The sequence below is a fragment of the Meles meles genome, chromosome 6 (genome assembly GCF_922984935.1).
Source record: "Meles meles chromosome 6, mMelMel3.1 paternal haplotype, whole genome shotgun sequence".
In the NCBI taxonomy this organism is placed as follows: domain Eukaryota; kingdom Metazoa; phylum Chordata; class Mammalia; order Carnivora; family Mustelidae; genus Meles; species Meles meles.
Window position 1 is genome coordinate 149,094,321 of NC_060071.1, and position 19,618 is coordinate 149,113,938.

The window sequence follows — 19,618 nt, forward strand, 5'->3', positions numbered from 1 at the left end:
CCCCCTCACACTGCCTTGAGCCCTGAAGGGCTGCCCCTCCCTGGCGTGCTCCCTGACAGCCTGCGCGCGTGGACTGCTAGGAATCAAAGGTTGGAGTGATAGTGTCTGTGAGGGCGGGAGGGACACTTCTGAAAGCGAAACTATGGGCTAGGGATGGAGGATGGGGCGGGGGGAGGGGCCGGTGGGCCCAGGGCGTGCGCAGACCAGGCTGGGAAGTCCCAGCTGTTGATCACTCACTCCGGCTGCTCCAGAAGCCTCGCCACCGAGGCCAGTTCCCGGGCCCCGGCTCAGCAGGCTTCTCCTGGCAGCTCCGTCCTGCCTGGGGCCTGGGCTCTCCTCACCCAGCAGGTACGTTCGGTGCAGGTGGCCCAGGAGGGCTGCGGGGATGCCGTGGGCAGCGGGCGGGGACTCAGGGGGCCGAGGACGGTTCGGGGTCTCACAGTGGCCTTCTGGGCCAAGGATCTCAGCTCGGAGCCCAGGCCCGAGCGCCAGCTCAGATCACCGGGTGCAGACACAGACACGCAGAACGCGCCTATGCGGACGGAAAGACCCACACATGGGCACAGACAGACACACGGACTCGCAGACAGAACCACTCGCAGGCCTCTGAGACACATGTGCAGGGGACACACCCAGGTTAACACACAAGGCCCGTCCGCACAAAAGGAGACACTCACTCCCCTCAGGCTTCCCCCCACGTTAGATCGCTTATCTGTTTCCCTTGGGTACCTAGATCGCTTATCTGTTTCCCTTGGGTACCTGCCAGGTACTGGGCGGGCCTGGCTGGGGGCTGAGTCAGGCCCACTCCCTGCCCTGGGGGGCCTCGTGGCCCAGGGGCAGATGCCCCACACCATGCCACCGTCCCTCAGTCACAGGACACCCAGGGTGAAACCAGGCCCTGAGCGGGAGGTGTGGACTGAGGTCCAGAAAGGCTGCTGAGGCAGGGATGGGGCAGGGTCAAGGTGGAGTCCGCAGGGCATCGAGGCCGGCAGGTACCGGCGTGGGGCCCGGCCAGGATCGCAACGGGGACCCTGAACCTGACGGTCCCCTCCTCCACCAGGCTGGCTCTGGGCTGAGGGGCACGGGGCCGATGGACAGAGACTCCCGGGCCAGTAAGGAAAGCCCATTGCCACGGGGACAGTGGGCAGCACAGCCTGAGGACACCCTGGAGGTGGGGGCACCCATATCCCTGGGCCCCGAGATCCAGGTCAGATTTGGGGAGCTAAGATGGGGAGGCTGGGAGAGGGAGCAGCCTGAGAGGGAGCTGGGAGGCTGGACATTCGAGGGCCGGAGAGGTGCCCGGGAGGCTGGATGGGTGCAGGTCAAGGAGGCCCAGAGGTGAGGTTGGAGGAAGTTCAGGGGTGGGGGGCTCTGGGTGCCAGGGTCTGGGGAGCCATGGAAGGGCTAAAGCAAGGGAGTGACCTGGTTGACTTGTGCTGTAGGAGGGTCAATAGTGGCTTGGGGAAGTGTGGGAGCAAGGTCAAGGAGGGCAGAGAGACCAGCTGGGGGCCTCCAGGGGCCTTCAGGACAGGTCCGGTTCTGGATGAGGGTGGTCAAGCCAGCTGCTTGACCCGTCTGCTTGTGTAGCCTCACAGAAGACCCAAACTGCCAGCCGCCCCTCCTTCCCCCAAATCTGCCTCTCGGCCTCTCTCCTGGCACCCGGGAGCAGCTGCTACTGTGGGCGCCTTGGGCAGGACAAAGGGGTCCTTGGGCAGCAGCCTGCCTCACTGTAGCTGGGAGACGCAGGGACCCAGGCTCTGCTCCCAAGGCTCCCTGACCCTGAGCTGTGTGGCTGGAGGCAAGACCCTGCCTCTTTTCTGAGCCTGTTTGCTCATCTGTGAGATGACGTGACACCCTGCAGCTTTGTCCTTAGGGAAACCTGATGTGCGCCAGGCCTTGGGCTGGGCACACAATCGGTGTTTACCAAGGGTAAGCTCTCTCCAGCCAAGACGAGCCCACTTGACCTTCCCCCATGCCCCTAGTGACGATGCTCAAAGCACATCTGGGCACAGCACAGGCCGCCTGGACCCTGCTGGTGGCTGAGGGGCCCCAAAGGGAGCTGGGGGTGGGGAGGGAAGAAAGCTCTTGGGACAATGTTCCCTGCGTGTGTGGGTCAGTCCGAGTTGGGGCAGGGTCCCTGAGTCCCAGTGCCCAGGAGAGGACGATGACCTGTGACCTGGGCAGGGCGGATAAGAACCCATCAATCACCTGCTCCTGCCTCTCCCTCAGCAAGGCCTCTCTCCAGCTGTTAGGTGGCCTCTGGGAACAGGAAAGGAGGCCTTCGCTGCGACCTGTGTGTCTGACCCCTGGAGGGCATTCGGGGGTGGGTGAGGGTCTGGGCCTTGACCATCCCAGTGTCATCACCATCAAGGCAGATGGGGGCCTGGGGAGAGGTGTTCCTGCCTGATGTCACCCAAGGGTCAGGTGGCAGCCTGACCTTTGTCCTGGGGGGGGGGAACCTGGGGTGGGCTGGGGGCTCTGGCCTCTGGTTGGGCTGTGACTTTAGTAGGTGCAGCCGCCCTTTCGGCACACTTCTCCGGGCTAAAGTAAGACCTTGCTGGTCTAAGAGAGCCCTCCCCCGGCCACACCCTCACAAAGCGGTGGGTGGGAGTCCCCCAACGCTGAGGAGTCTCCTCTCTCCCATGCCAGCCTTACCTAAAGGCAGAAAATCAAACACAGGCCAGGCTGTGCCACAAGGGAGTGTGAGTGTACCCTGGGGCAGGCCTGGAGCCCAGGGTGGGCAAGGGCAGCAGCCCCTGTTCTGCACCTCCGTGCTCTAGAGACCCCCTCGGTACCCCGTCACTGGGGGAGCACAGCAGGGCTGGGTGGAAAGGAGAAGCAATGAGGGACGACTGCCTTGGGGACCTCCAGGTCCCTCCCACCATGCCCCCTGCAGTGCTGCAAGGCTGGATAGGGAGATAAGCCTTGGGGACAGCGGGGGGGGGGGGGGGGGGGGGGTGGCCACAAACCTCAGGCCTGACCCCGCTTCCCTCCAATTCTGAGTTACCCAGAGAAGGGGTAGACTCTTACAGGGGTCCCTGAGCTCCCCTTTGAGCAGAAGCAGTTAGGCCTGATGAGCTGAATAAGGGTGCGCTGAGGGCTTTGGGTGGGGGGAGGGCCGTGAAGGCTGGGGGTGGGGGGGTGTGGGCATTTTAGGCCTTAGGACCTCCCGTCCAGGAAATCCTGGATGTGGTTGCTGGGCCCAGCCCCGGGGGGCTGTGGGCTGTGGCTTGGGCTGGGCCGCAGGACAACAGTGCAAGTTCAGCTCTCCTCTCCCACTCGGACGGTAGGGTCTGGCCTGGCCAAGTCAGGGAGGGTGGGCACGGGGCCAGGGGGTGCTGCCCTGGGGAAGGTGGTGTCAGGGAAGTTTTCCAGAAGGAAGTAGCTGTCTCCATCTCAGAGCCAGCTGCAGCCTGGCACAAAGAAAGCGCTGGCCACGAGAGCTGCCTGGTGCCGGCCTAGGGTCACCTCCTGGGAGAAGCTTCCTCAATGCTGGGCTCCGTGAGGTCTCACAGGTTTCTCACGGGGTTTCCGTGCCCATTCCCCAGGGCGGACGCCCCCCTCCCCCACCCCAGAGCTCCTGAGCCTCCTTTTCATCTCCAGCTTTCCTGCTACCCAGATGTCGTTGCCGTGGACGGTGACCTCTGGGCCGGAGCTGCACAGCCCCGAGGAGCCTGCAAAGAAGCTGCAGACCCCACCAGTGCGGGGCACCTGGCAGGCAAGCGGCGAGGGAGCTCCCGGCATTCGCCGTGAGGACCCCCGGCCTGGCCTGGGCACATTCAGGAGGGCCTTCTCCCGGTCAAGCCAGCGGGCCTCAGGCCAGGCCCCCGAGGAGGACCTGGGGCTGTTCCGGCGCAGCTCCCTCTTCCTGTCCCGGTCCCTACGGCGAGCCCGGGAGGACAGCTCCTCGACGGACCAGTCCCAGGCCACGGCTGCGCCAGGGGTGACCCACGGCCCACAGGTGCCCTCTAGGGTCATGGATGGTGGCCGCCGGCGGTCCTCCGCTGGGGTGGCACATGAGGAACTGGAACCTGAGGCAGGTGAGAGCTTCACAAACAATACTGAGCATGGGGGGAAACTGAGGCCAGAAGATGAGCAGCAGGGCCCAGGCTTCCTGACAGGCTGTCCTCCCCAGCTCCCCCAAACACTGCCCTGCCCAACCGCATTCATATCCTCCCAGCATTTCAACCAGGGGAGCCTCCACGGGGCCCTCAGAGAGGCGAGAGTGAGCCAAGCGAGACTCAGAGAGGTTAAGTGACTTGCCTCAGGTCTCACAGCCAGGAAGTGGGGAAATGGGATTTGGACCCGGACCTGCAGGACTGGGGAACCCTCACCTCCCCACCGCGGTCCACAGCCTGGCTCCTGGCCAAACTAGAGGAATGGGCAAGGCCCCGGTCCTCTCAGGTCCCAGAGGGCTCCTGGCAGCCATGCGCCGGGAGGGGAGGTCCTGGGGGGCTGCCAGGGCGGGACACCCTGGAGCTGGGCGCCAAGGCTGCCGAGCACCCTCACTGCGTGTCCTCGCGCGTCCTAGCACAAGGCAAATCCGTGGCCGACCTCATCACCGAGCGCCAGCTGTTGGCGGCCTTCGAGCAGCTGCGGCAGCTGGAGGGGCGGCTGGTGGCCGAGAAAGCCTCGCACGGCTTCCAGGAGGACCCCACGGGCTTCGCGCGGCGCGCCATGGACGTGTGTCTGCACTACGACGGGCTGGCGGCCGAGATCGGCGCCATCGTGCGCGAGACGCTGGGCCCGGGCGGCGTGGACGCGGCGGCGATCGGCGAGCTGGCCCGCACCGTGCGCGCGGAGGAGGCGGCGCACCCGGCGCCCCCCGCCGACGGCGACTTCCTGCTCACGCCGCGCCGCTGGCGCCAGCACTGGGCGGACGCGGTGAGGCAGAGCGCGCAGGAGCGCGTGCAGCAGGCGGGCGCCGGGGCGGCTCCTAGCGCGGCCGAGGCCGAGGGGGCGTCGGGCCTGGCCCGGCTGCTGGCCGAGCTGGGCGGCGTGGTTCGCGGCGACCTGCAGAAGGTGCGGCGGGAGGTGCTGCCGGCTTACTCGGCCGCCGGCTTCCCGGCCGGGGAGGCCTACCTGCGCGCCTTCCACGGCGCCGTGGCCCAGCGCCTCCAGGAGCTCGCGCAGGACGCCCGGGGCTGCGAGCAGCTCTACGTCCTGCTGGACTGGGCGGCCAATGTCTACGGCAGGTGAGGCCCCAGCCAGCGGCCGCGGGAGGCCCCAGAGGCTGGCATTGCCCAGCCCGCCGCTGCCCAGCCGGGGGGGCCTGTGGATGCCCGCTCACCCTGAGCAGCTCGGGGCTCCTTTCTTTTCTCTTCCCTGGGGGAGGGCTGGTGGTTGGGCAGCAGAGATCCCGGGGACTTTGACATTCTTTTCTTCTTGGGCCCTGGTACTCTCCCCCAAGAATTTTCTTAAGGGGCCACCTATGCACCCCTTCCTGAAAGCAGGAAAACATTGGAGAGGAGTCCAGATAGAGGGCATGTGCTAGTCCATGGGGTGCTTTTGCGCATTTATGAAAGGGCAGCCCTTCAGGCCAGACACAGGGCGGCTCGAGGAAGCTGGATCTCACCCCCACTCTTCCCTTTGGACGGGCACCTACGTACAGGGCCCAGCCTGTTGCCAGCTCCCGCCCCCAGCTCTGCACGGTGTGATGGGGTGGATTACCTTCACCTCTGAGCACTTCTCAGCTCTGAAGGTCAGAGAGCAGGTGGGAGGAGGGTGACTAAACACTCCTGGGTTCATTAATTTGCTGTGTGGCCTCAGGCAGGTGTCCATCACTCTCTGGATCTCCCTGGTGGGGGGCTGGGGAGTGGCAGATCCCTGAGCGGCCTGGTGCTTGGTGATGGTGTTAGGCTTGGCCAGGGGGAAATTCAGGGCAGCCACTCGTGCATCGGAGCCCAGCCCAGGCCCTCAGCCCCTGCCCTGCCTTCCAGTCCTGACTTCCTGGGCGCCCCAGACCTGACCCTGTCCACGGAGCCACTACCCCCACTCCTGGCTCCTGCCTTGTGGGCCCGCCTGGAGAGTGACTACACCAGCTTCCTAGAGGTGAGGCCAGGGGCCAGGCCTGAGGGGCATGGTCCAGGCTGAATGTGGCTGCCTCACCCTGGGGAGGTGTGGTGCCCAGAGGCACCAAGGGTGTGTGGTCCCGGATCAGGCCAGAGTCCCTTCTTCTCACCATGTGGCCTTTGGCATAGGCCTATGCCCCAGCAGGGTGGTCCTTTCCTCCCAGGGTGCATGACAGCTCAGGAGGTAGGGGAACTGGGAACTCCTTCTTGGGAGGGTCTCACTGTGCCCCTCTCGCCGCCTCGCACAGACCAAGGTCACGAGCTGCTTCGATAGCATCCTGCAGCTAGAGCAGAGTCGGTGGGCAGACACGGAGCCCCCCGAAGTGCTACAGGGTCTCTATTGCACGCCGCTGTCCATCGATGTCCACATGGTGAGCCTGGGGGGAGGGAAACATACTAGGTCTCTGGTGCTGTTTGGTCCCCTTGGAGGTGGGGACACCCAGAGCTATACGATCCAGTCCCAGCCTCCTCTCCCCATTAGCCGAGAGCCTGAGGCCCCCCCTGGGGTGGAATCGGGGACCCTGGGTCATATGCCAGGCTGCGCTCCCCGGGGCTCAGCGCCCAGCTTGGCAAGTGGCCCGTGGATGTGAAGGGGAGGAGCTTCTGGAAGCTGTAGCCGAGATGGGGAGACAGAGCAGGGCAAGCTGGGGACACCTCTGGGCCACAGTGGGGGACAGGGGCGTCAGGATCTGGGCTCTGACACGGGTTCAGCCGGTGGCTTCTCTTGCAGCTTGTGGCAGAGCACGTGAAGGCGGCCGGTGCCATCTCTGCGGAACTGGAGGCCACCACCCTGAGCATCTGTGCACGTGCGCTTGGCCTCTTCCTGCCCAGGTGCGGCCGCCTCCTCCGCCTGGGGATGGAGTGGGTGGAGTGGCCGGGTGAGGACGGCCCTCGTCACTGGGTGCGGGGAGGGAGAGCCCAACCTGTTTGCTCAGTCTGAGATCTCAGGACAGGTGAGAGGGAGGGGCCTTGCTATAAGGCCCTGGGGGTCTGGGTGGGGACCTGAGCACAGGGCTGACGCGCAAGGAAGGGTCCCTAAGGCCTCTCCGTACTTCGCCCCCAGGTTTGCAAAGGCTTTTCTAGAGTCGAAGGCCGTGAGCGAACCTCATCTGGGCGCCAACATCAACGCCTGCGAGGAGCTCCGGTGGGTCTCTCCTGCTCCTCCGCAGAGGAGGTGCCCGGCGCCGCCAGCAGGGGGCGCGCGAGCTCGGGGAACCGGGCACAGTACGCGCCCGCGGTGGCCAGCTGCCGCAGGGGAGGAGTCTGGACCCCGCGACGCATTGGGGGACTTCCCAGAAGGCCTCCATGCATGGCCCGGTCTCCACTCCCGCCCCCAGAGAAGGTCCTCCCTCCGCCCTTCAGAGCTGAGGCCCTGGAAGGGATGCAGGGAGTTTCAATGCAGGGCAGAGGGGGAGCAGCTCCAGCTAGCCCAGTCATGGCCTGGTGCCCGCCCAGTGTGTCCCCTGTCACCATGGGTTCCTATCTTTCCCCCCTTCATCCAAGTTAGCCATTTCCTTTTCAGGGACACTCCCTTCTCCGGGAAGCCCTCCCTGGCACTCCATCCTCCCCACTACCCTGGGGGTGGCACCTGGGTCCCTCTGCCCCCAGAAGGCAGAGCCCCCCCTTTCTGCTGGCAGCGGCTGCCCCCCTTCTATGCCTTCAACACCAGGACCAGCTTCGGTGTCCCCCACATTGTGGACCACCAGCAGCTGTGGGGGTGGACTTTGAGCCACCCCTGCTGGGGTCCCATCCTACCTGGGCCACCGACTTGCTGTGTGCCTCGAGATAAGTCACTTCCCTTTCTGTGCTTCCTTCTGTCACCTGTGAAATGGAGATCGGAGCACCTGCTCCTGAGGGCTGCGTGGGGACTCAATGTCTTAGAGGGATCATCTCACCTTCAGGGTTACTACCCCGTGCAGCCCTAGAGGCTGCCCTTCGCCTTCTAGTCTAAGTTCGCGGAGTTGGTGTGGCACCTAGGCTCCGAGGCTGCATGCTGGAACTCCTTCCACAGCCTGCTCCCCCTTGCCCACTTCTCCCCTGTTCTGGCCCCACCTCAGGACCAGCCTTCTGACCAGGTTCCCAGGAACCTTTGAAGCGCTGGAGAAACCTCTAGTGGCTGCTACCTGTACCTTCCAGAAACGGCTGCTCCAGGGCCTGCAGGGTGATGTGCAAGTGAGTGGGGCTTCCCTCCCCACTTTCCACACCTAGTAGGTGCTCCCTGTGCCCTGGGTTCGTAGCAGCTTCAGGGGTGGTATGCTGCGGGGTAGGCAAGGGACTTGAACTGACCAGTGAGGTCAGGAGATGCCTACTGACTTCAGTCTCCACCTCTCCGAGAAGGTGGGTTCAAGGAACCAGAGCCCTCACCCAGCCCCTCGGACCGCCCCAGGCTCCCCTAAGCAAGGCCTGCCTAGAGGTTCACACTCAAACCCTGTCCACTGGAGCTCAAGACCCAGACGAGGCATTCCTGCCAAGGGCCTGGTGACATTCCTGGCCAAGAGAGGAGATGTTACCAGGGGGACTTTAGAAGGGAGCCAGATACCCCTCCAGAGTTTCTTCCTGGGGACAGGCTGTCCCTTGACCCGCAAGGCCCCTGTGAGGAGCCGGGTACTGGACTCTGAGGGGAGGTTCTGGGGAGGAGGAGGATGTGGGTGGAAGACTCCTGTCCCCTTCCGCTCCCAGCCGCTTTTCAGGGACCTGTGCACCAAGGCGTGGCTGACACAAGACATGCTGCTCCCCCTCATGGACAAGGTGGTGGCCTTTGCCCGCCATCTGGAGCACGTGGCCCCCCTGCGGGCGCAGGTATCTCAAGGGCGCAGGGCTCTGGCGGGGACGCGCGCTGGGCAGGGCCCTTGGCTCTGACCCTGACGCGGCTGCTGCCCGCCCAGGAGACCCTGCAGGAGCTGCACCGGTACGTGGTCCGAGAGTACCTGGCGCAGGTGTTGAGGCCGCGCGAGCGGTTCCGGGGTGAGGAGCGCATCAGAAGCTCCCAGAAGATGGGCGTCGACGCCCAGGCCATCGGCGACACCTTCCAGGGCTTGGTAGGAGCATCCATGGCCAGCCCCGAGGGCCCGCCTCTGGGGCCTCTGGCCTGGGGACCTTCCGCGGGCACCCCCGTTCTCATTGTAGTGGCCTCCGCAAGAGCCCCCGCGGGGTGGGCTTTGGCAGAAGGGGTTCTCCCCGGTTGCGGCTGGGGCGGGGCTAGGTGGCGGTCATCTCCATACATTTGCATACGGCGGGTGGGTTGGTGGGGCGAGTCGGGAAGGGGCGGGGCCTGTGGGAGGATCTTCCAGCACCCCGGCCGCCCCTTTGGAGCTGGGGCACTTCGTACACACCCACCCCTTATCTGGACTGTTGGTCCCCCGCACTCCGTAGGATTCTGGGCAGTACCTCCGGGCCGGGGCCTCAGTTTACCCATCTGAGCAGAGACGGCAAGACATCTCTGCACTGTATTATGGGAAGGGAAGGCTCGAGGCCCCTTCCGCCACAAGCGCAGGAGGCAGTCACAGCGGGGACTGGGACGCGGTGGCGCTGCAGAGCGGCTGCAGGGGCCGGTGGGCGCGGGGCTCTAGCGGAGGGGTCGCGGGGCACGGGTGGCAAGGAGGCTCCGGGGCAGGTGGCCCGGCCAGCACTTCTCTCCGTGCCTCCGTAGGGCTCTGAGGCCACTTGGCTGGACCAAGCTATCCCGTGTGTGGCTGACATACTGGGCGAGACTTACAAAGACAACATCCTGAGGCACCTGGAGACACTCATCAGGAGCTACCCTGACATCAGGTCTGTTACCCACCTGCTCCCTCACGGGGCTCCAAGGACAGAAGGCCACCAGGCCCCGGGGCCTTCAGAGGGTCCCTGTGTTTCTAGGTGGGCAGGGGAGGAAACCCAGGGAGGCACAGCTTGTTCCGGGGGGCAGGGGAGCCACCTTGCAGGCCAGGTGGGCGCTTCCTCGGGTCACTATGTGCCAGTGCCTGGGGACCATGGCCCCTGACCTTCAGGCAGGGAGAGGGGGGTGAGGGGGTTGAGGGGGGAGGAGGGGGGTTAGCCCTCCTTCAGAAGCTATTCTGGGCCACTATCCTTCAGTGCCCTGGGATGGGGAGGCCCCTACAGCCTGGGGGAGTGGGTTGTGGTCGGGGCCCCTCCTTGGGCATCAGACCCCAGAGACAAGTACCCATTCCTGAGTTTGAAGGGGAGGCATGGCCCCCTCTGCAAGAAAGCCCTATTGGGAGCCTGGAGACTCCTGACACCCTGACAGGAGGAAGGAGACTTTGATCCCCGGGGGTGTGTTGGGGAGAATGGTGAGTCATCGATCCTGTGGAAATTCCAACCCCAACCTCTCCATAATCTTGGAGAGTCCAGGATGCGGAGGCCACAGAGAGCCCAGGGCAAAGCCCTTTCCCCCAGCCTAGACTCTCTCTGTCTTTGGCTGGAAATGACTGCCCTCTCACAGCACGCGCGGGCGGGGGGGGGGGGGGTTCCCCCTGGTCCCTGGGGTTCCTCTATACTACACAGGCCGGCTCCGCCCCTGCCCCCACCTTCTGCAGGGGGGAGGAGGGGGGACTCCGGATGCTGCTGAGCCAGGGCTGCCTGCCCTCTGCAGCTGCCTCTTCCCTGCTGCCTGTGCGTGTGGCTCCCTGCACAGTGCTCCCAGGAAGAGGCCCAGGACACTTCCTGGCCAGGACCCCGTCTCCTGGAGGCCATCCCACTCTCTCGCTCACTTCTCCACTGTTTCTTGACCTCCAGCTTGGACTGTTGTCCCTGTTGGGCACATCCCCTCCTCTCCCCACCCAGCTCAGGACCCTTGGAGCCCCAGCCACCCTGTGCAGGGGCACTGCCCCCTCCCTCAGCCTCGATCATTCTTGACCTTTCTCAGGCCGGGCCCCAGGAATGCTGGGTGGCCCTGCACTTGAGCCCAGGTCTTCCCCTCCCTCAAAGTCGGGATTGCCCCTGGAGATGGGCTGGCAGGGACAGGGCCGTGTCTTTGCAGGCGGGACCACGTGCTGGCCATCCTGGCGCTGCGCAGACTGGGCCGCCGGTGGAACCAACGTCTCCTGCAGCATGCCCAGGGCCTGCTGAAGGCTGCGGCCAAGGCAGAGGGCTCCGGGGCTGCAGGGGGCCACGTGCTCTTCGAAGAGATCGAGGTGCCTACCTCCATGGACCTGCTGATCGCCTGCATCTAAGGGCCTGGGTCTGGGAGGGGGGCGGGTTCAGGTGGGGGCTGCATCAGCTCCAGGGCACTACGCCCCAAGCTTGGAGCCCGGGGAGACGCGCTCAGCCCTGCTGCCAGCCTTGAAGCCCATAGTGAGGAATCTTCACCCTCAGACAAGGTGGCTGCGTACTGGGAGGAAGCGCCAGAAGAGAGGCATCTCGGGCATTTGCAGGGGAGTGTTTGGGGGAGGCAGAAGCTCCCTTCAGGACTGCCGTCCAGGGGAGGCCTCCCTGCCCTACGGTCCAGCTCCACCCCCAGCACGAATGTGAAGGACAGAGTATTTATTTTGAAAATAAAAGTGAATTAAAATGGTGCCTCCCGAAAGAGGGGGCGGGGCTGACTTGGCTGGGAGCAGAAGGGGTGGGTCTCCGCGTAGCAAGGGATTGGGACGGAAAATTCTGTGGTTGTGGGTTCTGCCGTTGTACAAACGGGGAGACTGAGGCGGGTCCAGAGCTGGGAAGGCCTGTGCCTGTGGCTGCAGAGAAAACAGTCTTTAACCCTGGGATCCTGGGTCCACGGGCCTCACGTGCCAAGGGAACCTCACCCAGCAGGGGTGGGAAGTGCTCTGTCAGTTCTCAACAGGCCCGGGCTCCTGGGAGACAAGAAAAGGCCAAGGCGTGTTCTGCAGCCTAAAGTATTTGGGTTAGATGTGAGAGGGACTTCCCAGCAGGGCAAGTGTCACCGGGGAGTACCTGTGGGGGGTGCTGAGCCTGCTGGTCTCAGCTCTGTGGGGCGGGGCTGCAAGATCCTTCCAGTGTGCACCTGTTACCCCTCCCCGCCCCCCTTCTCTCCCAGAAGCCTGGCCCTGGAATTTGACTCCTGCCTCCTGGCAAGGCTGCAGGGAAACTCATTTGCATGGGCAGAGCCTTTAGACTGCCAGAGAGCCCGAGCCAGAGCCCGAGGGCAGAGATGGGGGGGGGGGGGGACTGAGACCGGAAGCCAGCGTGGGTGCCTTCCCACCGCCCTTCTGCAGCAGACCACCGGCTCTCTGAGCCTGACCTTGACCACCAGTGGTGGGGGGCAAGTGACTGCTGGTGGGCCAAGGTCCTGAGAACCCAGTGAGGACGAGTCTCCTGAGCACAAGGCGAGGGTTCTGACAGGCGGCGGGCCCTGGCAGGTGGGGGATAGGACTCCCCTGCCCCCGTCGGGACCCACCTCCCCACACCCTGGACGGCCAAGGGCAGTGCCAGGGAGGTCTGCCACAGCCCCTAGGCCAAGGCCAGAGAACACAGCCAAGTCTGAGTGTTGTCGGGGTCCTGAGGGGAGGGCAGCCCCTCCATGGATCCATGGGGGCTGGGGGTCAGGGTGGGGCAGGCAGGGGGCTGAGGGAGTGTCCAGACCTCCCTAAGCAGGGAACCCGGGGGGGGGGGTGTAGGAGAGTGGGGGGGCGGGAAGGGCGTGTCCCAGCGCTGCCGCTGACAAGCAATCGTTGCATCTTTCCGCTGTGGGGAAACTGAGGCCCACAGAGGGCAGAGGTTGCCGCACAGCGGGCCCCAGCATAGGTAGCTTGAGGAGAAGAGGGGTAGCCAGGGAGAAGGGGGTGTCGGGGGGCACCACCTGGGTGGGGTAGGAGGGCTGGATCAGACTCAGCCCGGTCCTCCCTAGGGAGCCCGTACCCCATGTGAGAGCCCCAGTCTCCTTGCGGAAGCCTCCTCCCGCAGCCCCTGGCCCTGACCCCGTCCCTAACAGGCCTGACCTTGCCCGAGCCCCTTGGCCGGAGGCTGAGGGTCCCGGGGCTGGGTTTCCAGGACAGGCTCCAGAGCTGGGGGGAAGGGGGTTCAGTCCCAGCCATGCGACAGCGGGCAAATTCCTTGACCTCCCTGCGCCTCTGTTTCCCGCGGTGAGAGGCGTCTGTGCCCTGGGGAGGCTGAAGTAGAAGCAGCCCCGGGCTGCGAACGGAGGCTGAGCGCGGCCGTGCGGGCCGTGGGGGGCTCTGAGGGGTGGCGAAGCCTGAGGCGGCGGGGTGGGTGGGCGGGGAGGGCGCCCTGAGGAGGCTGGGGGCGGGCTGCAGGCGGCGAACCGGAGGAGCCACGCTGACAGCAGCTTCCTGCCGCGGGCGAGAGGCTTCGGGCTGCGACCCAGGCCGCCTTCCCGAGCGCGTCTGGGCCTGGAGATAGGAAGTCAGGTTTTCCTGGCCGGAACCTTCACGCCCAGGCGGTGTGTGGGGCTCGTGCGTGTTCCTGTGGGCCCAGCAGGGAGGCCCGGCCTCCCGGGGCTCAGCGGGGATGAGCAGGAAGCCCACAGCGGCCCCGAGGCGGTGGCCAGGAAGGCTGGGGCCCAGAGGTGGGCCAGACCAAGGGAGCCAGACTCTGGCCGTTACCATTCCGCCCCACACCCTCCCGTTCTCCCTGCCCACCACGTCCCGGGAGGCCTCGCCGAGAGAGTAGCGTATTTCCTTGGCCATCCCGTTGTCCAGGCCAAGCACGGGGGAGGGCCCGGCCCTCAGAGGGCAGCTTCCGGACTCCTGGGCCAGGTTGTCTGGCTGCCACGGAAGCCTGTGTGCGTGTGTGTTCCTGCGGTGTGCCTGGGGGCGGAGGGGCCGTGCCCAGTGTCCGAGTGCCCCTCGTGGAGCAGGACATCCTCTTTGCCCCCAGAGCGGGGGTCCCGGGCCCTGTCATCTGATCCCTGGTCTGGTCTCGCCTGGCTACCCTCATTCTCCTGCGTGGCTCCCCGGTCTCTCCTCGCCAGCTCAGCCTGGCTTCCTTCAATGCCCGCCCTTCCTCCGGCTTCTTCAAGGACTGGGGAGTCGCTTCTGGTCTCTGGCCCCGGGCCTGTGGGGAAAACAAGGCCCGCTCGGAGCAGTTTCTGGGTCACCAGCCCAGCCTGGGGAGGGCAGTGAGAGAGCACAGAGGGCCATCCTCCCCAGGGCAGAGAGCTCGGGTCCAAGGACACCATGAGCCACGGCTTGCTGGTCCTTCTGCCAGCCCAAAGACAATGCCGGGGTATGGAGCGGGGACCTGAGTGTCACCTGGGAACATAGCCCCAACTCAGCCTGGGACTGGTGCCTTCTGTGGGTACCTCTCCCTGTTGGTCCCCGGATGCTCGGGCCCAGCTGCCCTCGAGAATGCTGTGCTGTACCAGCCCACAGGGCCGCACCAGGCAGCAGTGTGATCAAATCTTGGCCTTGCCCTCCCGGGGCGGGGTGGGGGGGGGTTAGATGAGAGTGTCCGTGGGTCCTGGCACCCAGAGCACGCCACCAGCATCATCAGCGCGTCGTCTCCACGCCTGCACGGTCTCTCCCTCTTCCCTGCGTGCCTGGTGACTCCAGCCCCTTCCTTCCTGGCCCCACACCTCATGGGGTCAGCATCCGCATGGCCAGGATGCGGTCCTGCGGCCCCCACCACTGCCGCGTTCCCAGGGTCACCCCCCACCCCCATCGTCACTTCCTTCCTCTGCTGCCACCAGGTCCCTTTGGGAACTCAGCAGGCCAGAGAGGCCCCTCTCCCAGCTCCGTGTCTGCCCTTCTCCAGCCGGTCCACGTGGAGGGCTGGGCCGCGGGCCTGTGCGGAGGCGGGTGAGACAAGGACGCCGCTGACGAGGCCCAGCCCCACAGCACCCCGGGTCTGGGGGGATGAGTCCCGGCCCCCCTCATCCCCCACGCCCAGTGGCGGTGCAGGCCCTCCCTGTAGGGGAGATGTGCCAGGGGCCAGGAGCGCCCATGGGTGAGTGCTGCCAGGGTCTCAGCCCAGCCTGCCTGGGCCCCTTCCTCTAGTGAAATGGTTGGAAGGGATGAACCTGGACAAGTCTAACCCAGCCCGGGGTCTGCTCCTCTCCTGGGACCCGGGGGGCCTGGACTAGTCACTGCAAAGACTTGTCGTCCTTGCAGGGATTCCCTTCCTGTATCCGCACACATACCTCCCCACTTCTTAGTGGCCTTCAGAACATACTTGTTAGGGGCGTCCGGGTGGCTCAGTAGGTTGAAGCCTCTGCCTTTGACTCAGATCATGGTCTCAGGGTCCTGGGATCGAGCCCCACATCGGGCTCTCTGCTCCGCAGGGAGCCTGCTTCCTCCTCTCTCTCTGCCTGCCTCTCTGCCTAGTTGTGATCTCTCTCTGTCAAATAAATAAATAAAATCTTTTTAAAAAAAACAAAAACAAAAACAAAAAAACCATACTTGTTAGATGTTTTCAGTGTTTAATGAGTGTTTTGGATAGCGACACCATCCCACAGCTCAGAATTTGAGAAGTACAAAAAGGTTCTAAGAGGAGATGTCTCCTTGTTTCCATCCCTTGGTGTCCTTCCCCAGAAGCAGCCGGGGCTCCTTATGTGATAAGAAGCGTTGCTCATCCAAGGAATATTCGAGAACAACGAAGAGGCAGGCGCTGGTGAAGCAAGCACCTGCTGTTGCCGGAGGTAGGGGGTTGGGGGAGTGGGGTGTCCTTCTTGAGCCTCGCAAAAACAAATGAAGAACCCAATGCTTTCACACTGATGGAAGGAGATCTCCAGGTCTTGTAAAAGAGGAATGTCATGAAAAGTCCTGCTGTTTCTGGGGCACCTGCCGTTTCTGCGGGTACCCGCCGTGTGTGCCTGGCTGAGCTCACTGATTTACGCTTTCCGCCCTCCCCGTGGACTCGGTGCCGGGGTTAAGATTCTGCTTCTAGATCCAGACACCTCTGGGCTGGGACCCCAGCTCGGCACCTTCCCGGCTGTGTGACTTTGGGCAAGTGACTCCGCCTCTCTGGGCTGTCTCTGCAGGTGTAAGATGGGGACCATCCATGAGGAAATGTAAACGTGGTGCTGGCTGAGGGCCAAGGCCCCAAGAGGGCATTATTGTTATTTACGTGTCCCCCGTCTCCCATAACCCTTTCCTGGCAACCTCCCAAGCCTGTGTCACGCCCATCTCCAAGAAGGAAGACTGAGGCCTGCGGGGCGGACCCCGTGTCTAAATGAACGCAGGTGTGGTGATGGAGCTCCCCAGGGCCAGGGGGTCTTCACACCTCAGCCCCCACCATTCTGCCTTCCCTCTCCAAAGTCCAGAAGCCCAGAGCAGCGAGGGGTTCCCTCTGTCTTTTCTAAGGGGGAGTGCCCAACACCCAGGCCCTGAGGGGTTTGGGGACGGCCTGGTCCCCTCCTGGCCCTGCTGGTTCCCAGGGAACTGCTGCCTCGTGAGGTGCTTCTGTCACTGGGTGGGGCCTGATGGGGAGCAAGGCACCTTTTTGTTGTTTTCCTGGAAGTCAAGGGCCTGAGAGAAAGGCCCGGGGGCAGCCCCAGGCCTGAAGAGGTGGAAACTGAACTTGGCCTTGGGAGGGTGCCTGGCTGGTTGTGGGCCAGGGTCCTGGGACTCTTGGCAAAACCACTCACCCTCGCCTCAGTTTCTCCACAAGCCCCGCTTCCTCCTGGGGGGAAGGGGAGGAGCTTCACGGGAAGGGAGGGGCACCATGTGTTGGTAGACACCTGGTGTGGGAGCGCCCTCCTGGGCAGGGCTGCTCTGTGAGACCGTTCCTGGTCAGCTGTCCTGGCCGTCCCGTGGTCCCTGGGAAGGTCAGCAGACCCCAGCGGAGGTCCAGTGTGGTTTCAAACACCCCAGAGCTGTCGACTTCCCCTTTTGGGGAAGGCCGGGTGGCAGCAAGGACCACAGCCCCAAGGCCTCGAACTTTGCGTCCACTTCCCACTCTGAGACTCAGTTTCCTCATCTGTCACCAGGGGGTACATGGCTCTGCCCAGTGCAGCTGGCGAGTGGGGCATCCCTGGAAACAAGAGGGATTAGGAGGGATCCCCGGTCATATGACGGCCGGCCTGGGAAGTAAAGAAGCAGGCCCAGGTTGGGGCCGTGGGAAGTGCAAGTCATCTCTCAGAGGGAAGTGGGCCTAGCCCTGGGGGAGGCCTTTGATATATCCTGGAATGCCCTCATTTCCCAGTCCTGGGGAGCCTTCCCCACGGTCAACACTGCCTTGTGACCAAGGCACGCTGGCCCAGTGATCCCCAGCCCCTTCATTCCCATGCAATGTGCTCCCGGGCCTTTGCACCTGCTGATGTCTGCACCAAACTTCACCCTCCTGCCGGCAGCGTCCCCTTCTTCCAGGGAGCTTCTCTCCAGCAGGGCTCTCAGGCAGGCCTGAGACGGAAGAGAGGGAGGACCACTAGTGACACACACACACTGCCCTGTATTGTCTCTGGCCCAACCTGGATGGGCTGCCAGGACGGAGGTGACTCCACCTGCTGCCGCACAGGTTGAAGGTGAAGACTCAAGTCATGTACTGAACAAGTCATTGACCAGAGAGATGGTTTTTTTTCAAAGACGAAAATGAAGTAGAGGGCAAAGCCCCGTGTTTGCATCCAAGCTCTCTGCTCTGGCAGTCTTTACTTCTGTCCGACTTAAGCCAAGCTGCATTTCAGATGTTGATCAACACCAGGGGAGCAGCAGCAGAGCAAGGGCTTCCTGGTGGCATCCTGAGCTCCACGCCGACCGGCACATGATGGAACCTATCTGTGCCTCCGTTTTTCTCATCTGTGAAAAGGGGATAATTAAGGAGTACCCATTTCCTAAGATGGTCGGATGAAATCAGTTCATGCACACCAAGCATTTAGAACAGAGGGTGGCATCGAGTTCAAGGAGAGTCCCTTGTCTACCCACAGAATTGAAAGCAGGCGGTTCTGTATTCGCTCACCGGTGTTCAAGGCAGTATTATTCGCAATAGCCAAGAGGGGGCAGCAACCCCAGCGTCCAGGGACCAATAACAGTGAAATATTATTCAACTGTAGAAAGGAAGGAAAATCTGACACCTGCTATAATGCGGCTGGACCTTGGGGACATCAGGCTGAGTGAAATAAGCCAGTCACAAACGGACTAATACTATCAGGGTACCACTTCTATCAGCTGCTTAGAACAGTCACGTTTATAAAGAGAAAGGAGGACAGTGATCTCCAGGGGCGGGGGGGAAGTAGGAAAGGGGGAATAGGGTTAGTAATTTCAGAGCCTCATTCTTGCAAAGTGAGGAATGTTCTGGAGGTGGATGTTGGGTAATAACGTCCATGTCCCTGAACTGCACGCTTAAAAAGGTCAATATGGTGAATTTGGTGCTGTGTATTTTATCACAGTTGAAAAAAATGGTCCGCTGTCATGTCTGAGCAGAGGCCAGGGAGGTCCGCCCACGGATCATGGGCTTCTAAAGCCCCGAGTTCACAGTGAGGAGCTGGCTGCTGCTCCCAGTGCCGCACACTTGACTTCTGGGCCAGACTGGGGAGGTCTGGTGCCAGTCTGCTTCTGGCTTCCACCGCTGTCCTCTCTCCCAGGTGGAGCTGGTCTCCTCTGCCCATCCCCTGGGGAGATGGCAAATGGGACAGCAGCTGGCCAGGAACACTCCCGAGCCAGCCGAGCGCATCTGATGCTCATTTCCTGCTGGGGGTGGAATTCTTGGCTGGCTTGGCTCCCTCTGGAAGTGTCTGGCCCCTTGAAGATGGTTTCCTCGTCTATCACGAGGGGGTAAGGGTAGCGCCTGCCCCGCTGGCTATCATCCCTTGGCCCTATGCATCCTTGTTTTCAGAGGATTTCCCTTGTGTTGGGGACTCCATATAGGGGACTCCCGACCCTCCTATCTTAACTCAGGGAAAGGGAAAGTGACGGGTGCAAGCACAAAGGAGAAGGCAACTTTTCCTGACTCCTGGCTGCTGCTCAGGGTGAGGCCATGGAGAGGGAGCCCAGGCAGCCTGGGCATCCGGGGACGAGGTCGGCTGCCCAGGCCCCACCCTGGGAAATGTCCTTCCTGCCTCCCCTGATCAGGATCCTGGGCTCTGAGGGAATGGTGGGATCTTCAGGCCTGACAACCACACCCCCTGCCCCCACCCTATGACTCAGAAAGCTTCAGATTCCCCAGCAATTTCCCAATCTGTTTGGGGTGAGGAGAGGAGGCCTGGCCGGAAAGTGTGGGGATTGCACAAGAAGGCCACAGGAGGCAGCCACAGAGGCAATGAGCCAGGAGCTCTGCTTTCCATCCTTATCGGCCCTATGTCACTGGATGAATTTGGGGACCTGGCCTTTCGTCTCCCCCATCTGTTCACTGGGGAGCAAGCGGAGTGACCCTCCCAGCCCTGAGGCACTGTGGCTCGGAAGGATCATCTGAACTGTCAGCCGGCGACCCCTCCCCCAGCGACTCAAGGGACGAGTGTGGATTCGGTCTTAACTGCCACTTCCTGGCATCCCCCACCCCACAATGACCCCAGGGGCAGGATTACAGACAAGCCCAAACCTGGCACTTGACTTCCATTCCCAAGGAGGAAAAGGAAGTTCTCAGTCCCAAGGGGCACCTCCAGCTCCTCCTCCCCACCGCCCACTCCCAGGCCCCAGAGATCTGTGCCCAGCTGCTGGGGGAGCAGGGAGTCCACGGGAGGGCGACCCCAGGGGTGCGGC

The 19,618-nt window shown here is 63.3% G+C and overlaps 1 protein-coding gene across 5 annotated transcripts; it reads left to right on the forward strand.

Annotated features, from left to right (window-relative positions):
* The first annotated feature begins 203 nt into the window (after positions 1-203).
* EXOC3L4 (exocyst complex component 3 like 4) lies at positions 204-11,608 on the forward strand. Of its 5 annotated transcripts, XM_046010019.1 has the most exons (12): positions 1,186-1,207; positions 3,604-4,040; positions 4,532-5,195; positions 5,940-6,051; positions 6,320-6,442; positions 6,802-6,902; positions 7,135-7,215; positions 8,129-8,243; positions 8,751-8,870; positions 8,957-9,109; positions 9,721-9,842; positions 11,050-11,608. In XM_046010019.1, exons 2-12 carry the CDS (start codon positions 3,620-3,622, stop codon positions 11,240-11,242), a joined length of 2,205 nt encoding a protein of 734 aa, XP_045865975.1. In that variant the 5' UTR covers positions 1,186-1,207; positions 3,604-3,619; the 3' UTR covers positions 11,243-11,608. The 5 variants fall into 5 exon arrangements, 2 of the variants coding, with proteins under 2 accessions (XP_045865975.1, XP_045865973.1); XR_006818835.1 differs by lacking the exon at positions 1,186-1,207 and having other exon boundaries at positions 3,620-4,040; positions 9,721-10,360; positions 11,050-11,180; XM_046010017.1 differs by lacking the exons at positions 1,186-1,207; positions 11,050-11,608 and having other exon boundaries at positions 3,620-4,040; positions 9,721-11,043.
* Positions 11,609-19,618: the final 8,010 nt, after the last annotated feature.

Bases quoted from the DNA above. Each gene is read 5' to 3' on its own strand.
- EXOC3L4 (XM_046010017.1), top strand. From the start codon at position 3,620: ATGTCGTTGCCGTGGACGGTGACCTCTGGGCCGGAGCTGCACAGCCCC. The intron at 6,443-6,801 runs GTGAGCCTGGGG...CTTCTCTTGCAG, and splicing joins TGTCCATCGATGTCCACATG to CTTGTGGCAGAGCACGTGAA. The intron at 9,110-9,720 runs GTAGGAGCATCC...GTGCCTCCGTAG, and splicing joins GCGACACCTTCCAGGGCTTG to GGCTCTGAGGCCACTTGGCT.